Source organism: Benincasa hispida, unplaced genomic scaffold (genome assembly GCF_009727055.1).
Source record: "Benincasa hispida cultivar B227 unplaced genomic scaffold, ASM972705v1 Contig581, whole genome shotgun sequence".
In the NCBI taxonomy this organism is placed as follows: domain Eukaryota; kingdom Viridiplantae; phylum Streptophyta; class Magnoliopsida; order Cucurbitales; family Cucurbitaceae; genus Benincasa; species Benincasa hispida.
The window spans coordinates 1-17055 of record NW_024064944.1 but is presented as its reverse complement, the minus strand read 5'-3'; the positions used below and the strand labels follow the sequence as shown (position 1 = coordinate 17055).

General features: G+C 32.4%; 2 protein-coding genes and 1 pseudogene across 2 annotated transcripts; 2 read left to right on the top strand and 1 right to left on the bottom strand.

Moving 5' to 3' along the window:
• Window positions 1–566: 566 nt before the first annotated feature.
• LOC120069759 lies at window positions 567–4606 on the top strand. Its single transcript, XM_039021554.1, has 6 exons — window positions 567–1401; window positions 1884–1965; window positions 2065–2156; window positions 2315–2458; window positions 3723–3760; window positions 4473–4606. Exons 2-6 carry the CDS (start codon window positions 1917–1919, stop codon window positions 4483–4485), a joined length of 336 nt encoding a protein of 111 aa, XP_038877482.1. The 5' UTR covers window positions 567–1401; window positions 1884–1916; the 3' UTR covers window positions 4486–4606.
• A 1346-nt stretch (window positions 4607–5952) lies between these two features.
• On the top strand, window positions 5953–11029 carry LOC120069758 (26S proteasome regulatory subunit 6A homolog). Its single transcript, XM_039021553.1, has 10 exons — window positions 5953–6153; window positions 6449–6565; window positions 7332–7439; window positions 7792–7983; window positions 8077–8268; window positions 8515–8633; window positions 8720–8807; window positions 9003–9122; window positions 9413–9553; window positions 10614–11029. The coding sequence occupies exons 1-10, from the start codon at window positions 6037–6039 to the stop codon at window positions 10689–10691; spliced, it is 1272 nt and encodes a 423-aa protein (XP_038877481.1). The 5' UTR covers window positions 5953–6036; the 3' UTR covers window positions 10692–11029.
• On the bottom strand, window positions 11008–13905 carry LOC120069756 (annotated as a pseudogene).
• Window positions 13906–17055: the final 3150 nt, after the last annotated feature.

Below are 17055 nucleotides of genomic sequence, written 5' to 3'. Positions count from 1 at the left end.
AAGACATGTTGAGAGCATGTTGTCTTTTTCAGTTTAAGTAAGTTGGGATACCCACTTATCCACTTATGGAGTTTGTTTATAATAACAGCTATCAGTTCTAGTAATCGGATGGCACCATTCGAGGCTTTGTATGGGCAGACCATGCAGAACTCCTGTATGCCTGGAACGAAGTGGGAGAGCGAAAGCTAGTTGGTCCTGAGTTAGTACAAGTTAAGTCAGGACAATATTACAGTCTATTTAGAAGAGAAACTGAGATACTCAGATCGACAGAGAACTATGAATAAGCGACGAAGAGACTTAGAATTCCAGGTTGTAGATCAAGTTTTCTTTTATTTATTAAGTTTTATTCTCCTTGGAGAGGTATTCTTCGCTTTATGGGAGGAAAGGTTAAGTTGCAGTATTCCTAATATATTGGGATCCTTATCGGTAGAACAAACGTTAGTGTTGGACCAGCAGCCTGACACTATAGAGACTTGAGTATCCAGCTCAGAACTTGCTTGTAACAGAGAGTACATGAGTGGCTTTTCCCATTAGTGCTTCACATCTTCTTCTCTCCCTCTTCTTCTAAGGTTTGGATGGTCCTCTCTGATTGACCATCTGTCTGGGGATGAAACGCTGTACTGAACTTCAACTTTGTTCCCATTGCTTTCTGCACACTAAGCCAACACTTAGAAGTAAACCTCGGATCTCTATCTGAAACTATGGACACTGGCACTCCATGCTGACTCACAATCCTGTAGATGTATAGCTTAGCTAGTTGATCTAGTGTAGACGTCGTTTTAATCTAAATGTGAATACAAATTAGGTTTTGGGGCGTTGCCCCCGAACCCTTGGACCAGCACCTCGTGCTTGGTCATTTAAATCGCTAGGTAATAGATTCAAGGCATTCTAACAAAGTCAATACTTAATTTTTGAGTTTTTCCCTAATCGTATTTGGATATACCATGTTTCTTGGAAATATTTTGGCACTTGAGCATATTGGATGGATTTACTAGATAGAGAAAATAGGACCTCAGACAGCTCTCTCCCCCATCAACCGACACCCCCCTCGGAAAAATCTTCTCGGGTTCTGAAGTACATGCTTTAGCAATATGGAATTTTTATAATAAGGTCAAAATCATTTAGTTTTTGCAGCTTCTTTGCAGCTTCATAGCAACAGAGAATTGAATGAAATGAAATGTTGAAAAAGAGGCACACTTGCTTCTTCTTAATGAGATACTCCAAGACAGATGTTAATAGTGAACTATTCTGTTTCTCTCCCCCCCCTTTTCATTATAGTTATAAAATTAGATTATTTTGAACTTCATCAAGAATGCACATACTTTCAACTGCAGCTCGATATCTGCCATTCTGTCCACAATTATTGGAGTGCATTTTGGGCATGTTCTAATCCATTTTCAGGTTAGCTCTTGTTTGTTTTAGTCGGTTTGGTTTGAGCTTTGTTCTAGTTTGATCCCTATGATTTTAGATATATCCTTTTAGTTTCTATATTTTAGTTAAATCTTCCAAAACTCCCTTTCTATTATTGGATGTTAGCATCTTTCTTGCATCACAGTCTAGACTCTATATTTAGATGCGATATTGAGATGATGAGCTAAGGATTAGTATAAAGTACAAGAGATGAGTGAGGGATAGTCTTGCTGCACACCTTCAAGAACTCTAGTCCCAAAACCCATCTTTTCCTCTATTTGCTACATCCAAAAAATAGAAAAAAAAAAAGCATCTGGTAATGGTAGGAGGGATGTTTTGGAGGATTTAACCAAGGTGATTATAATTTAACTTATAAAACTATGAGGATGGAAATGAAACAAACCTGAAACATGAACTAAAATGTTAATCTAACTTTTTTTTGCAATTCTTTGTATGCCATTTGACAAACACAGGATCACTCAGCTAGGCTGAAGCAATGGGTCACAATGGGCTTCATTCTTCTTATTTTAGGACTTGTTCTTCATTTCACTCACGGTGTGGCACATCACCTAACTGTCAAATTTGTGCAACTTTCGCTGTAATTATCCATCTTCATTTATTACAAATAACAATATACTTCTTTGATCGTTGCAGCAATTCCATTGAATAAACAGTTGTATACGTTTAGCTACATCTGTGTGACATCGGGAGCTGCAGCATTGGTTTTCTCAGTCTTCTACACTTTGGTACTCTATCTTCTTCTTTAAACTACCTTTCAGTTGGATTAACGGATAGCAGTTTTGTGCTTCAATGCATACGAAGTTCTTCAACTTGGTTCCTTTCTCCATTGTACCCATAAAGATTTTGTTTTTGTTTTTTTGTCTTTTTTCCTGGACCAAGTCAGGTTGATATCTGTGGTCTAAGGTACTTGTTTCTACCATTGGAGTGGATCGGGATGAACGCGATGCTCGTGTATGTTATGGCAGCTGCTGGCATTTTTGCAGGTTTCATCAATGGGTGGTATTATGAAGACCCCCACAACACACTGGTCTGTTCTTTTCTTTGCTGTTTAAAAAATAACTTATACCATTTTTCAGTTTTAAACTATTATTTGATGAATTATATGCTTAGATAGAAAAGCTTCCATTACGATCTTACTTGATCAAGTTCTGGTCTATAGATTGTATATTATGTACTTAAATATCTTGGCGAACCACACCCCAAAAACCAATTATTGAAGTGAGAGAGCCAAGCCACTTCACTTAAGTACCACATTGGTCATCCCATTCTAACCGATATGGGACAAAAGTAGCTTATACTATCTTGGTTCCTAACAATACCCCATCCCCGAAAAGCCGACGTCACTGTGGCTAGACCAAGACACTTCACTCGGAAACACCCAATCAGAACCCTCTACTGGTGCTCATCTCTGGAGTGTCGACAACCAGTCCTGATACTATTGTTAAGTACTTAAACACCTTAGAGAATCACAACCCAAAAGCTAGCAATTGAGAGCCTGTTTGATAATGTTCCATTTCTGTTTCTCATTTTTCAAAGAAACGGATTTCTTTGATAACCGTTCTCATTTTTTGTTTCTAAATTATAAAAAACGTTTCAAAGATTGAGGAACTACAAAAAGTAGTTTCTACCGTTCTTGTTTCTCTTTATACTCTTTCATTCCACGTATTAACCAAACTTGATCTTTGCTCTGCTGGTACCATGCACCGTAAAATTCTAGTTTTGCTCTACTATTGTCATGGATTTGAATCCCATATAAAGAACTTTTTGGACCTTTTCGTTTTTGATTTTTATTTTTTGAATAATCTGATTTTTATCTTATATTTCAATGTCGCATGCAGATATTTCTTATTATTTATGTGTTAGTTTAATATTAAATTATAAATTTTCTAATATTTAGATTTATATATTATTTTAATTTTCAAATTTCAAATTTTGAATATGTAAATTTCAAATTTTGCAGAGAAGTATAATTAAGTTAGATGTGAGTCGAAACTATTTAAGACAATGACTCGAGTGAGAGATGATACTGTCGATCAAATTTGGGCAACATTTATAGGATATATACAATTAATTTGCTTTTGTATTTAGTTGTGCATCAAGACTTATTTGTATTAGACGATATAAACTATGGATAATTTCTTTTTCGATATTTAATGTATGATATATTATTTTTTATTTTTTTTATATTATATTATTACAAAAAATTTAAAAAAAAAAAAAAACAAGAAACAAGAAACGAAAACAAGAAATAGTTATCAAACAAGTTTCTGTTTTTGTTTTTCAAAAAACAGGAAACAAGAAACGGGAACGTTATCAAGCAGGCCTTGAGGTGAGAGAGCCAAGTCACTTCACTTAAGTACCACATTGGTCATACCATTGTAACTGATGTAGGATAAAGGTAGCCCATACTATCCTGGTTCCTAGCATTGTACAACTGTGTCCTTGAGTTCTAAAGATAGAAAAGCCTTAGTTGTAAACTATTATTTGATGAATAATACTCTTAGATGAAAAAGGCAAATAGAAATCACTCTGAGTTGGTCTAGTGGTCGATAAAGGCCATGGAAGTAATAAATGACTTAGAGGGAATGAGTTCAACTCATGGTGGGTGGCCAGTTCCTTAGGATTTAATATCCTACAGATTACCTTGACAACTTAATGTAGTAAGATCAGGTGGTTGTCTTATGATATTGGTCGAGGTGCACACAAGCTGGCTAAGACACAAAATAGAGAAGGGAAACAGAAAGAAAAAAACAATAGTCAAACCCCCCCTAAAAATCAGTGTAGAAACATTTTTCTTTCTTTCAAAAGAAGACCCGAATAACAATTTTTTCCCCATATTATGTAACTTGCATACCTTCTCTGTACAATGTTATTCACTTCAACCCAGCATCCTTATCAACAGTAAACTTGTCTTCTTAGTTTTTAATCAGACATGAACCAATGGATGAACTCAAAGTCCATTTTTTACCTCCAAGTTTTTGTTTCCTGAGTTTGTTCTAATCCATTATTTATCTGTGTAACATATTACATATCCATGACAGATATATTGGATAAAGAAGCACCTTTTCATTGGAGTCTGGCATTCAAAAAAAGTGGGTGTTCTCCTCTATGTGATCTTTGCAGAGATCCTTTTTTGGGGCGTCATCTCCGGGATCTTACATCGGTTCGGCTTATACTGGAAGCTGTAAGATAGTTTTTCGATTGTTCTTGTTGCCAAAGATTTGTTTGTCATATCAATTGTTTTTTCTGTGTTATTGAAGGAATGGTTGAACTGATTTCTCATGTTGTATATATAGAATGTATTAGCTTCTCTATTTTGTTCATCAAGCAAACAGGCTAGATCTTGATGGTCAATATTGATTTGATACTCTTAGTTTTTTATCAAGGCTTTCAAGGATGTATCTAAAGGGGGAATTCTAATTTTCATGGTCAGACATGTGGTGGGATCTTCTCACATTTTTATTTGATTATAAAGTAAGATTCTCACATATCTTGGAACAACGATTTATTTATTTATTTATTTTTTAAATTATCTTTTATCTCATGAAAATGTGACAAATTTGTTGGGAATGCGACCAAATTCCCATATTAATTAAATAAGAGGATGATCATGGATATATAAGTGAGAATAGCTATCTCCATTGGTACGAGACTTTTTGGGGTAAAACCAAAAGTGGGGTGCTTCGGTGAAGAGGAGTAAGCCTAGAGAAGAGTTAGACAGATGGTCATTTGAGAGGAGGTTATATGGTCCTCAAGTCAACTATATGCATTCAATTGAGAGAGAATCAGATGATCACGTTTCTCCGAAAACTACGTGCAAACAAAATTTCAATTCATGTACATTAATATGTAATTTTTTAGCTTGGGGGAGATTTAAACATTCTACATTCATTGCTAATTATTTAATTTATTGATTGATTTATGTTAATTAAAAACTCTAAATATTATAATTTAATACTAACATTGACTTTTTAGTCGAGAGTCTAATATTTTTAATCATTTAAACTATGCGTGGGTAATAGAATCATGAGTTGAACTTGATTGAATCTACTATTTTCGTAAATAATATATAATTTTTTTACTGGAATAATATGTCAATTAGGGATCTGAAAATATCTAGTTTAAGAAGGTATTTAAGAAAAGTATATAAAAATATTAGGATTATTTGATTTAAGGGGAATAATATTAAAGATCGTTTCATCATTTCCATTTCACAATTTCCATACAACACCACGTGTCTCACATACCATATGTTTTACATTGTCAACTTATATTGTCACATGCCACACATAGATGTATGTGTGTATATAATGCAGTGCCTAAAAAACAGTTTTTGAAAAAAAAAAGAAGAAAAAGAAAAATTTGCTCTCGTCTTCCTCTGTCAAAAGCCCACACTCATTAAAGTAGGCCGAATACATTTTTCAGCCTAATTATGAAAAACCCATAGGCCCATTAAGTTCTCGGCCCAATTAACTTTCTTCCAATTTTCTTCGGCAACAAGTTTAAAATCTTCCGTTTTTCATCCTGTTTGTTTTCCCTTCTTCCTCTCTCCATCTCAACTGGTCTCGTTTTGCTTCGTTCTATTTCTGCAATTCAAGTCCATCAATGTCGACGGCTATGGTTGAAGATTCCAATTTCGAAGATGATCAGCTTGCTTCCATGACCACCGACGACATTGTTAGGGCTTCTCGTCTTCTCGACAATGAGATCCGAATTCTCAAGGTCTCAAATTCTTCTTTCACTCTCTCAATCACTTGTCTAATCCAATTATTTCCGTCTGTGTATTGCATATGATATCACCATCTTGCGTACTTTTAGAGTTATTTTTGACTCGTTTTGTTCCATTTGTTTCAGATACTGAATAACTAACTCTATTTATGTCTCTAACTGATTTTGTTTGTATGATTTTTTTTTTATGGATTTTTTTTTTTTTAAAATCTTTGGCGCCGTTATTTTAGTCAAAATTCCAAGAACTAGTTGAGATTTCTGATTTTTCTGACTGGTAATTGGGGTGTAGGAAGAGGTGCAAAGAACAAATCTGGAGTTGGAATCAATCAAAGAAAAGATAAAGGAGAATCAGGAGAAGATTAAACTCAATAAGCAGCTGCCTTACTTGGTCGGCAACATTGTCGAGGTATGCTTTTTGACTTGTTATGCTCTCAAACTAATTCTTTCTCTCAAAATTACTTGTATATGCATTTCGCTTCTTTCTTGCAGCAAACCCAGGTTTGCCTTTATATGTCAGGGCCGGGATAGTTAGATTTTGTATATGAAGTGAAATCGATAATGTCTTTGCGTCTTGCAAAGCCTAGCGAACTGGAGATGTTTAGATGTTAATAGAAAATACATAAACTTCTTATTTATTATTCTTAATTCTAACTTGTATGCGACTCTAATTGGAATTCTGCATCAACCCAAGGAAATGCGTGGAGAAGGTTCACATTATTTAATCTTGAAGTGGATTTGGGGAAGTATGCTAGTGGATATAAAGAAATAAAGGGCTCTATGTTATTTCGTAGGTGATCCAATGGTCTTAATATTTATTTATGGTTTCTTTTTTTAGTTTTTTTGAGGTTCAATTTCTGAGCCAGAAACCTCAAGTAACTTGGGATTTTTATTACATAGATTCTGTGGTGAAAGGTAAGTTTCTAGTTTATAAGGTTTAGAGATTTTTATGCAGTCATTTTTCTTAAGATATTGCTACATTCTTAATGGTGTGTTAATCATCATGGATGAGTTATAGTGATTTTTTATTCTACATTCTCTTGGAACCACGGTCGATGTGTTACATTTAATGCTTGTAAGGCTGATTTCATCTCCTTTTAAGTGGCCAAGTTGTTTTTTGTTGAGAATTTGACTACATTAGCTGAACTCTGTTCTTTCCACCCGATTGATTTCAGATTTTGGAAATGAACCCAGAAGATGAAGCAGAAGAAGATGGTGCAAATATTGATCTCGACTCACAAAGGAAAGGAAAATGTGTTGTACTGAAGACATCCACTCGCCAGGTTTGCCATATTCTTTTATTTGTTCATAGTATGTCCCTTTCTTTCTCATTGTCAGTGCTGGGATGTCAGTAAAATTTCTGCTACAATTTAAATGGCATCAACATAATTGGTGTAATATTTTGCAATTTAAAAGTAAGATCATTTCTAACTGATTGCGTTCACTGACTTAAACTGTAATGCTGAATCATTTAATATGTTCATTGCATAAATTAGGCAAGGTGGATATCCTTACCAATATTTCTTTAGTTTGATAGTCTAGAACTGTGATGTGTGTGATTGAAAAGTCACGGTTCTTTTGTTATCTAGAAATTGGCAAGAACTGTATTAAACAATAGTTTTCTCTTGGCGGCAGACTATCTTTTTACCTGTTGTTGGGCTTGTGGATCCTGATAAGTTAAAGCCAGGTGACTTGGTCGGCGTAAACAAGGATAGTTACCTAATTTTGGATACTCTGCCATCTGAGTATGATTCTCGAGTGAAGGCTATGGAGGTTGATGAGAAACCTACAGAAGACTATAATGACATTGGAGGGCTGGAAAAGCAGGCACTTTCAGATACTTGATATTTTTCATTAGTTCATTAGTTTGGAGGTCATATTGGATGGCATTTTTAATTTATTTTTATATTAATGGTGCAGATCCAAGAACTAGTGGAGGCCATTGTCTTACCCATGACTCATAAAGAGCGGTTTCAGAAACTAGGAATTCGTCCGCCTAAAGGTGTGCTTTTGTATGGACCTCCTGGCACTGGTAAAACTTTGATGGCACGTGCATGTGCAGCACAAACAAATGCTACCTTCTTGAAGTTGGCTGGCCCACAACTTGTCCAGGTACAGATTTTCTTGGGAAAAATAATTTATGTGATTAAGGAATCTTGGAAAATTAGCTTCCTTCTTTTTTGGCTGTTAGGATACTTTTCTTTGCATCATACTGTGTTAATGAAGCTAAAGGGTTATTTTTGATCTCCCTGATTTTGTTGAATTGGCTTCATGTGGTTTTTGTACCCATTTATCTCTCTTTCCTTTTACTAGATGTGTCTATTACTCCATTAGCAATGCAACTTGAAATTGTTGCAGATGTTCATTGGTGATGGAGCCAAACTTGTTCGAGATGCTTTTCAGCTTGCAAAAGAAAAATCCCCATGCATCATTTTTATTGATGAAATTGATGCTATTGGAACAAAGCGATTTGATAGGTTTGTCAATGTTTTTCCCTCTATAATATTTTCATAAAGTTTTCATAATATGTATTTATTATTATTATTATTATTTTTGACTGCAGTGAAGTAAGTGGAGACAGGGAGGTGCAGCGAACCATGTTGGAGTTACTCAATCAACTGGATGGGTTTAGTAGCGATGAACGTATCAAGGTTTTCTTTTGTTCCTTTCTCGAATAATTTTGATGTCATTTGTGTGTCATTGTTTCACCTCAAGGTAGGGTGGGAGCTTATGTTTATTTGACTAACATTTGACTTCTACTTGAAAATATCTTTGCTTTTGGGGCCATGTAGCATTTCACGATTTTTCATTTTCATTTTATTAAATTAGAATTCTTATTATTTCAGGTTATAGCTGCAACAAATCGTGCTGATATTCTTGATCCAGCACTCATGCGTTCTGGTAGATTAGATCGGAAGATCGAGTTTCCTCATCCAACTGAAGAAGCGAGAGCTCGCATCATGCAGGTTCTTATGTTCTTATCCCAAAAAAAATATTAATTCTTATGTTTTGGTGTTGCCTTTTTCCCCCAAAATTTTGATGGGGAGGCAAAATTTTGCCATATATATACTTCTCAATTTTCTGATAATTTCGGGGACTGATGAGAGAGAACTTCAGAATTGTAACCTCTGTGTGTGTGTGTGTGTATATATGTCGATCTAAGATGGGCTAAGAGGCACTTCTTTGCTTTGCCCATGATTTTCCATGTAATATTTTTTTTTCCACATTTTATAATTGTTGTAAAATACAATTGTAGATCCACTCAAGGAAGATGAATGTCCACCCAGATGTCAATTTTGAAGAACTAGCTCGGTCGACTGACGACTTCAATGGTGCACAACTAAAAGCAGTTTGTGTTGAGGCCGGCATGCTGGCTCTTCGCCGTGATGCAACTGAGGTGCTCGCTATCTCTCATTTCTCGCACACACATTTTAATCAACATATAAATGTTCTGTCTCTCATGCATCTAGCCCTCTTCCTTCTATATGCTGTTCATAATGAGAGGTTAAAGGTTCTGGACTGAAAGCCTCCTGGTAGAGAGAACTTCAATGGAAAACCCTTGATGTCTCTTAGTTGAAACAGGCATCAAGGTTAGGATACATGAAGTCTTCCTAAATCAGTAATCAAAAGGACAAAAAAAATGCTAGATTACGGGTTTAATCCCTGCCATTTCAGAATTGTGTAGGGTTGAACTTTAAAAAGTGTCTAATAGGTTACTAAATTTCCAAATTTGTATATAATAAGTCTGATGTTTAAAAATGGTAATGATCCTTGAGTTTTCAATTTTGTGTCAAATATCTTTGACCTATGTGACTTTTTAGATTTTTTACAACTTAGAAAATTGAATTTTGTCTTCTATTGGAGGATATTTCAATTTTGTGTTGAATACATTTGTGATTTTTAAAACCTATTATATTAGATACTTTGAACTTTAGGAATCTATTAGACATAAACATAAATATTTACGCTCCATTTGGTAATTATTTGGTTTTTAATTTTTAAAAAATAAGCTTATAAACATCACTTTTATATCTAAATTTATTGCTTTGATATCCAATTTCTAAGAGTAGTTTTCTAAATCTTATTTTTGTTTTTGGAATTTGGCTTAGCAACCTTTTTACTTAAGAAAGATGAAAACCTGGTAAGAAATCAAGAGGGAATAATAGGCGTAATTTTCAAAAACAAACAACAAAAAACAAATGGTTACGAAATGGAACTTTAAAGACTGAACTTGTAATTTAACAAAGAATGATAAAATACAATGAAGGTTTATGTTATATATGTGGTTAAATGAATTTCTTTGCTGGGCTAAGATTTAAGAAAATAAATTGGTGTAAAATAAAAAAGAAAAGAAGAGAGAATAAACTGGTGTGCATTTAGATGTTCAACCATGGAGCTCCTAGGTAATTGAAAAAATGACTTATTTGATTTTTATTTTCTTTTGGTGGAATAATTAGGTGAACCATGAGGACTTCAATGAAGGTATCATCCAGGTTCAAGCCAAGAAGAAAGCAAGCCTGAATTATTATGCTTAGATCTACCGACGAAGACCGACAGCCATGAAGCTGGAAAATCGAGAGGTTAAGTGAGAAGATCATCGACAAGGACCCGAGAGTAGATGCTCAACTTTTGTGCAGTTCGTGTTTTATGTTTTGGATGTATGATAGATGGCCAGGCAAGGGGTCATGATGCTCCTCTAAAGGTTGTTATTCCTAAAATGGGCAATTCTTGGGTTTTCATTAGCATTAGTTTGTTGTCTGTTGTGAAAACTGAAAAGCATTTGAATCTTGCACCACATGGATATAATTCATTGATTGTTCTTTGTGTTGTAAGAAAGCTTCTAAGTTTACATCACGAGGGAGTTCTAGTGGAAGTGCCAATTCTAAACCTCATATCTGCCTCCAAAACTTTCTCATGGCAAGATCTTGTTTGAGATTTTTTGTCACACCCCGTCTCAAGTCCGCCCTCCTGAGTTCGAGAAGAGGTGTGAGAGATCGCAGATACCACCCTTTTGTGATGCCTACGGTCCAACCGAATCTTTTTACTACACTCAGTAAAATAATATAAGTCAAGGAGATAACAATAACTGATTAAGTAGATCCATTTTATTGCAATAATGTAATGTCTATACAACTCCAAGACTTAACTATAAAGTTTACAACCACTCTTAAAACCCTCTGGAAGTGTAACGGTGGCTTGTGGCAGACCTTGACCTTAGTAGCATCCTGGAATTCCTTATCTTGGGGGGAGGGGGAGAGAAAAAACATGGAAACGTGAGCTACAAAGCTCAGTGAGTGGCGGTTTTATACAAACATAGGTTTGGTTTTAGAAATTCATTTTCGGGAATACAATTTCACAATCTCCTCCTCTTGGACAATTCTGGCATGATCATGTATCTTCCTCGAGTATTCTCTGTGAATAACCTGCAATGACCAAACTTGGACACAATCCTATAGTGTCAAAAATTATTTATTTATTTTGGTTTTCTATAAACTTAGGCTTAATTAGATTTCAATAATATCCCAAAAAAGTAGAGAAAAAAAAAAAGACAGTAATATTTTTTAGTACTAAATTTCAAATAAAAATCAAAATTACTAAGGCCCTATTTGGTAACCAATTTCAATTTTTGATTTTTTTTTAAAAAAATTAAACCTATTTTCTCTCATTTTCGTAGAATGGTTTGCAACTTTTTTAAGTACAATAGTTGGATTCTTAGCAAAAAAAAATTAAAAAAAAAAAAAAAATTATTTAAAACAATTTTTTAGTCTTCAAAATTTGGCTTGGTTTCTAAAAAGATGACTAGATAGTAGATAACAAGTCAACAAATTTAAAGGTAGAAGAGATGTTTGTAGGCTTAATTTCCAAAAACTAAAAATAAAAAACCAAATTGTACCAAACAGGGCCTAAAAGTACTAAAAGTACTGTTTGATAATTATATACTACTTACCAATTATATAACTTAATTACAACTATTATCTTAACTTTGAGAAACTTTAATCTTTCATTTAATTACCATAATTAATCTTCCATATGCATTGTCATGTTATAAATTGGTCGAATTGAGCATTGCGAGGGCATTGGTTGAGTTTCGTATATATTGGGTTAAAAAAAGAAAATTAATATAAGATATAGCATTTTAATTATAGGAAGCTAAAAAGAATATGAATGCTTTATTAATAAAATTCATAATAAAGTAAAAAACCACCATAAAAAAATATTTAAACAATACAATGCAATTTTGGAAAAATGTCATTGGATGAGCCAATGTGCCAATGAACTTGTAAGTCTTTTGTGTTCAAATGGACTCCATCCCAAACTAATATGTTCATTAGGATTTTGGGCAAAACTTGTACTCCAGGTAGACCACACATTTGCATGAGGTTAAAGTTGTAATCTCCTCAATCCCACAACATGATTTTTGCAAAGAACCTTCATCAAATCTAGAAGCATTAAAAATTTTGAGAAATGTTTTAATCTTTTGTATGTTAAGAAGATGATATAAGAGTAAGGAGAAAAAAATTACCTAGAAACAAAAGCATGACGAATAATCCATAAAATGCATTGTAATAGTCACCATATACGATAATAGTATGGGATTCTCTTTTTTTAGTACTTCAATAGTTTTGCTTGATTTGATCATTATGATAGCTTGCCAACTATTCAAATCCTTAAACAATGGAGTTCATCGTAAGCAGATGTGTCATTGGTTTTGGAATCCAGTGAGATAGACGGGGAAGCATCCAATTGGAAAGTTTCCAGAAACAATAACTCGAGTAGCACCATAGCTTATAACTTTCTACAAATATTACAAACAAAAAGAAACGTAAGTAAATAAACTTCTCATTCATATGAGTAACCAAAAAAAATATGATCTATTCTAGACAAAAATTTACCTCAACAGCAGTCTTTATGGTTTTGAACAACATTTGGCACCATGTCTTTTTGCCTCTTGTATAGTTTTGCCTTGGAAATAGTGCGTAGTTATAGTCATTGCCACCGATCTCACCCCACCAAGAACAATGCACTCCTTAATTTTCTCATTGCAATCTACAAACATATAAAATGAAATTGTCAATATCAAAATGTAAAATGTAGAAAATACTAAAAAACAATGAGGTGTATGTATAAAACTAAAGTACAAGGGTAATTAATTACCTCTTTGAATTGTGACAAACAGAGTTGAAAATGAGAGAGAACATCCAATCAAGTTGATGATCGAGAGAAGAGTTTAGTCACTGGAGATAAATTTTCTTCATAGAAAGGATAATCAAGAAGGCCAAAGCTGTAGAACCGGCCACTGCAAAGTTGACTCCATGATTCATCAAAGCATCTTTATTTCAAATAAAGGACTCACCAAAGGAAGTCCAGCAATTTAAAGCTACAGATAGATTTGACCATTAGATATTGTTACTATTAGATGTGAATTATCTTGGAGTTATAGAATGAATTAGTGAATGAAAAATTAGAATGTATAAGGTTAAAAATAATTGTTACCAAAGAAATCAAGCATCAGTAGACCGTTGAGCATCGACCGGTGGGATTGTTGAAGAATGATTGACCATAAGAAAGATGAAAAATGGAGTGTTAGGAATTTTCGCGAATGAGATTTCCAGTGTCGGAGATTGAATCACCAATGTTGGTATATAGCGTCGAACATGCAAGCTTTCAGTGGATGAGCTTTGGATGAACCAAAAACAAGAAAGAAGAAAGAAAGAAAGAAGAGAGGGAAATTTTGGTTGAAACCGCCATCAGTGAAAGCTTTGTGTGTGAGAAGTTAGGGAAGTGGTGAAGGGTGAAACAATTTTAGTGATTATTTATAGGTTCAGTTTTTTCTTCCCAATGCTTTTGGGATTTTTGATTTCAGATTTGTTTCCTAATCCTTCAAGGATGTGATGGAATTTCCAAATTTCCCTATATTTATTATTAAAAAGTTAAAAAGATAGATTGTGTTTTTTTTAAAAAATAAAATTTAAAGCTTATCATAGGATATTATTCTAAATTATAAAATACTAAAATGATTAATGCTTGAATTTATCTATATGAGTTTATAACTTTAGTTGTTAACAATATTTTTTAGAAGATTATCTTTTTATCATTTTTTCGATCCGGTTTTATTTTAATAGATTATAAAATCTTTATTCCAATGTATTAAATCTAATATTTTACTTTTGATCATTGATAAATTAATAGATCTACTCAATTTAGTCAAAATTATATTTGTGTAGACATATTTGTTAAACAAAATAAACTAAACTTTGTAGATATAAATACATTTGAATTTTCTTTTTATGTATTATCATTGAACATAGGAGATGGGATAAAATAAAATACAAAACTCAATATCTTTTTAGATATATACCAAAAGAATAACAAATTTCAAAAGAAAAGCATTTACATTAAAGGAAAATTAAATATGAAACTAAAATTATCTTTTTAAAGATAAGATAATGACGAAGCTAATGTTTATATTATTTCAAAGTTTAATAAATTAGTTGTAATAAAAATTATTTGTTTTCCAAACCCTAAAAAGAATTTGAAAATTCAAAAACTTTAATTTTTGAAAAGGACTTAGAAGAAATTGGACTTATAAATAACTTTGTGGCCATTATTTTTCTTATAATTTTTATCTATTCTTTTAAAAATTTGTGACAATATCTATTATTTTTTTTTAAATAAAATTTTTAATAATTATATGTTAGTTATGATATATACATACATATATATATATATATTATAGTATATATATATATATATTATATATATTATATTTGATTTAGATTATTTGATTATCATATTAGTTTTTAAAATTTTTCCATGAGAAACCCTAATGTCTTATTTTCATTTGCAGATTTGGAATGCGTATTTTTCTATTTTCAAACAAAAATATTACTTTTTTATAAAGATTAAAAACCCTAAAATATTACCATTTTCCTTAAGCATATGAGCTACATATAAATCGCTGTGTATTTACAATAAATTTGAAAAAAAAAAAGAAATTGCATTAAATAACTCAATTTGTTAGAGGGCATACATTTATTTGCTTAACGTTGAGAATGATGCCGAATTAAAATATAAAAAAAAATTAAGAACGGGAAAGATTGAAAATGGGTGGGTTTAATATAGACATGAAACGAATGAGAAAATTATATTTAATTAGTATATATATAGATAGATAGATACATCTTTATAATTTTAAAAGCAATTGAATAAAAATAATTTAAAGCGACAAAAAGTATAATGACTAAATAAAAAATAAGTTGTTTTTTTAACGTTTATTACTCAAATTATCTAATATATTCCTATAACCCTCAACTACAATAAAAAAATTTAAAAAAAAATTCAATTTAAAATTAAAAAAAAAAAACGAAACCAAACCAAACAAATATCATTTTAACTTTTATTCAAACGACTTGATGCACATTTTTCCTATTCGTACATAAAAAAATAAACCTTTTTATTGTGTTTTTGTTTTGAAAATATCATCAATGTCATTTCAAAAAATTTTTTTTTTTTTGATATTTTCCAAAAAAAAGAATTTATGTATTAGTATATAACACTAATTACACTTTCATTTGAAGAAATAAAAACCAAGAAATTCTCTTGAAATATAGCAAATTTCGTGATCCACACGTGGATTGGTTTTTCGGTTAATCCTAAAAATACCTTCACCAGCCTTTTTAATTCCAATGTAATTAATTCTACATCTTTCTTAATTACACTATGATTAATTTATCAAATTTATAATGGAGGCGGTTTCCTTCGAGATTTCCACCGAAAACTAAGTGCCTCTTTCCATGCGGAAAATTTGACATAAATTTAGTGATTTAATTTGAAAATAAATGAAATTTGTATCTCAACAACCTTCTTATCTTCAACAAATGTTTTAAATTTTTCTAAATCATTTATGACTTCTTATATTTATATTAATACTTTCTCTAATCCTAACTAAATCATCTGTTTTTAAAATAATTTTTTATGATTATCTTATTTTTTGAATTTCAAATATCATATTATATTAGATTTCCTAATTGACTTTTTATATTATATATTAGATTTTTTTGTTAATCATAACTAAATCATACATTTTTAGATTGTTTTTATGTAATATTATCTTTATTATAATTTTTTTAAAGCGTGAAATATTAGAAATCATCTTATTTTTATTAATTAGTCTTATTTATTGAAACCATATTGTTTTTTGTTTAAAGATTCTGTTGGGAGAATAGCAAAACAGAAACTTCATCAATTTATAGTAAATTGCACTCTCATTCACTTGTTCCCACTTTTCTTTAACCCTAAAATGCCCTCACTTTTCTTTAACCCAAAAATGCCCCTTTGTTGAATGAGAAATTTCGACGAATCACGAGTCGCCACATCATCATTGAAAACCCAAGCCTATTTGGAAAAATTATAAGTTTGATTGAGCCTAGTATAATTAAAAGTCCGCTCGGGTTTCATCAATCTCCCTATGAGAGTGCCTCGAAACCCAATAGTCAATTTGGCAGACTGAGGTTGTACAAGTGATAACGAAAGATAAACGCTCAATCTCCTAGAAATGAGCGCTCACGCGAGCCTTTATGTATTCGCTCTGTCGAGGATGCATGTTCCCAAAATCCTTTTGGTTGATGTTTTTTCCACAACTTGTTTCTCTTTAATAAATTTCATCCCTCTTCATTTTTCAAGCGGATGCCGAATAACACATATTTGGGCGTTACTTTTAGGTCTCACAAGACCACACAAACTTTTTATAAGTTTCCCATTCCACTCCAAACCTCTTATGCCCAATTTTGGACCCAGTAAAGTAATTAGGCTCAAGGGCCCATTGTAAGGGCCATTGAGAAAATCCCTCTATAAATGAAGAGGGCCATTATCTCTCCATTGGGGTAGGCCTGCGTGTTG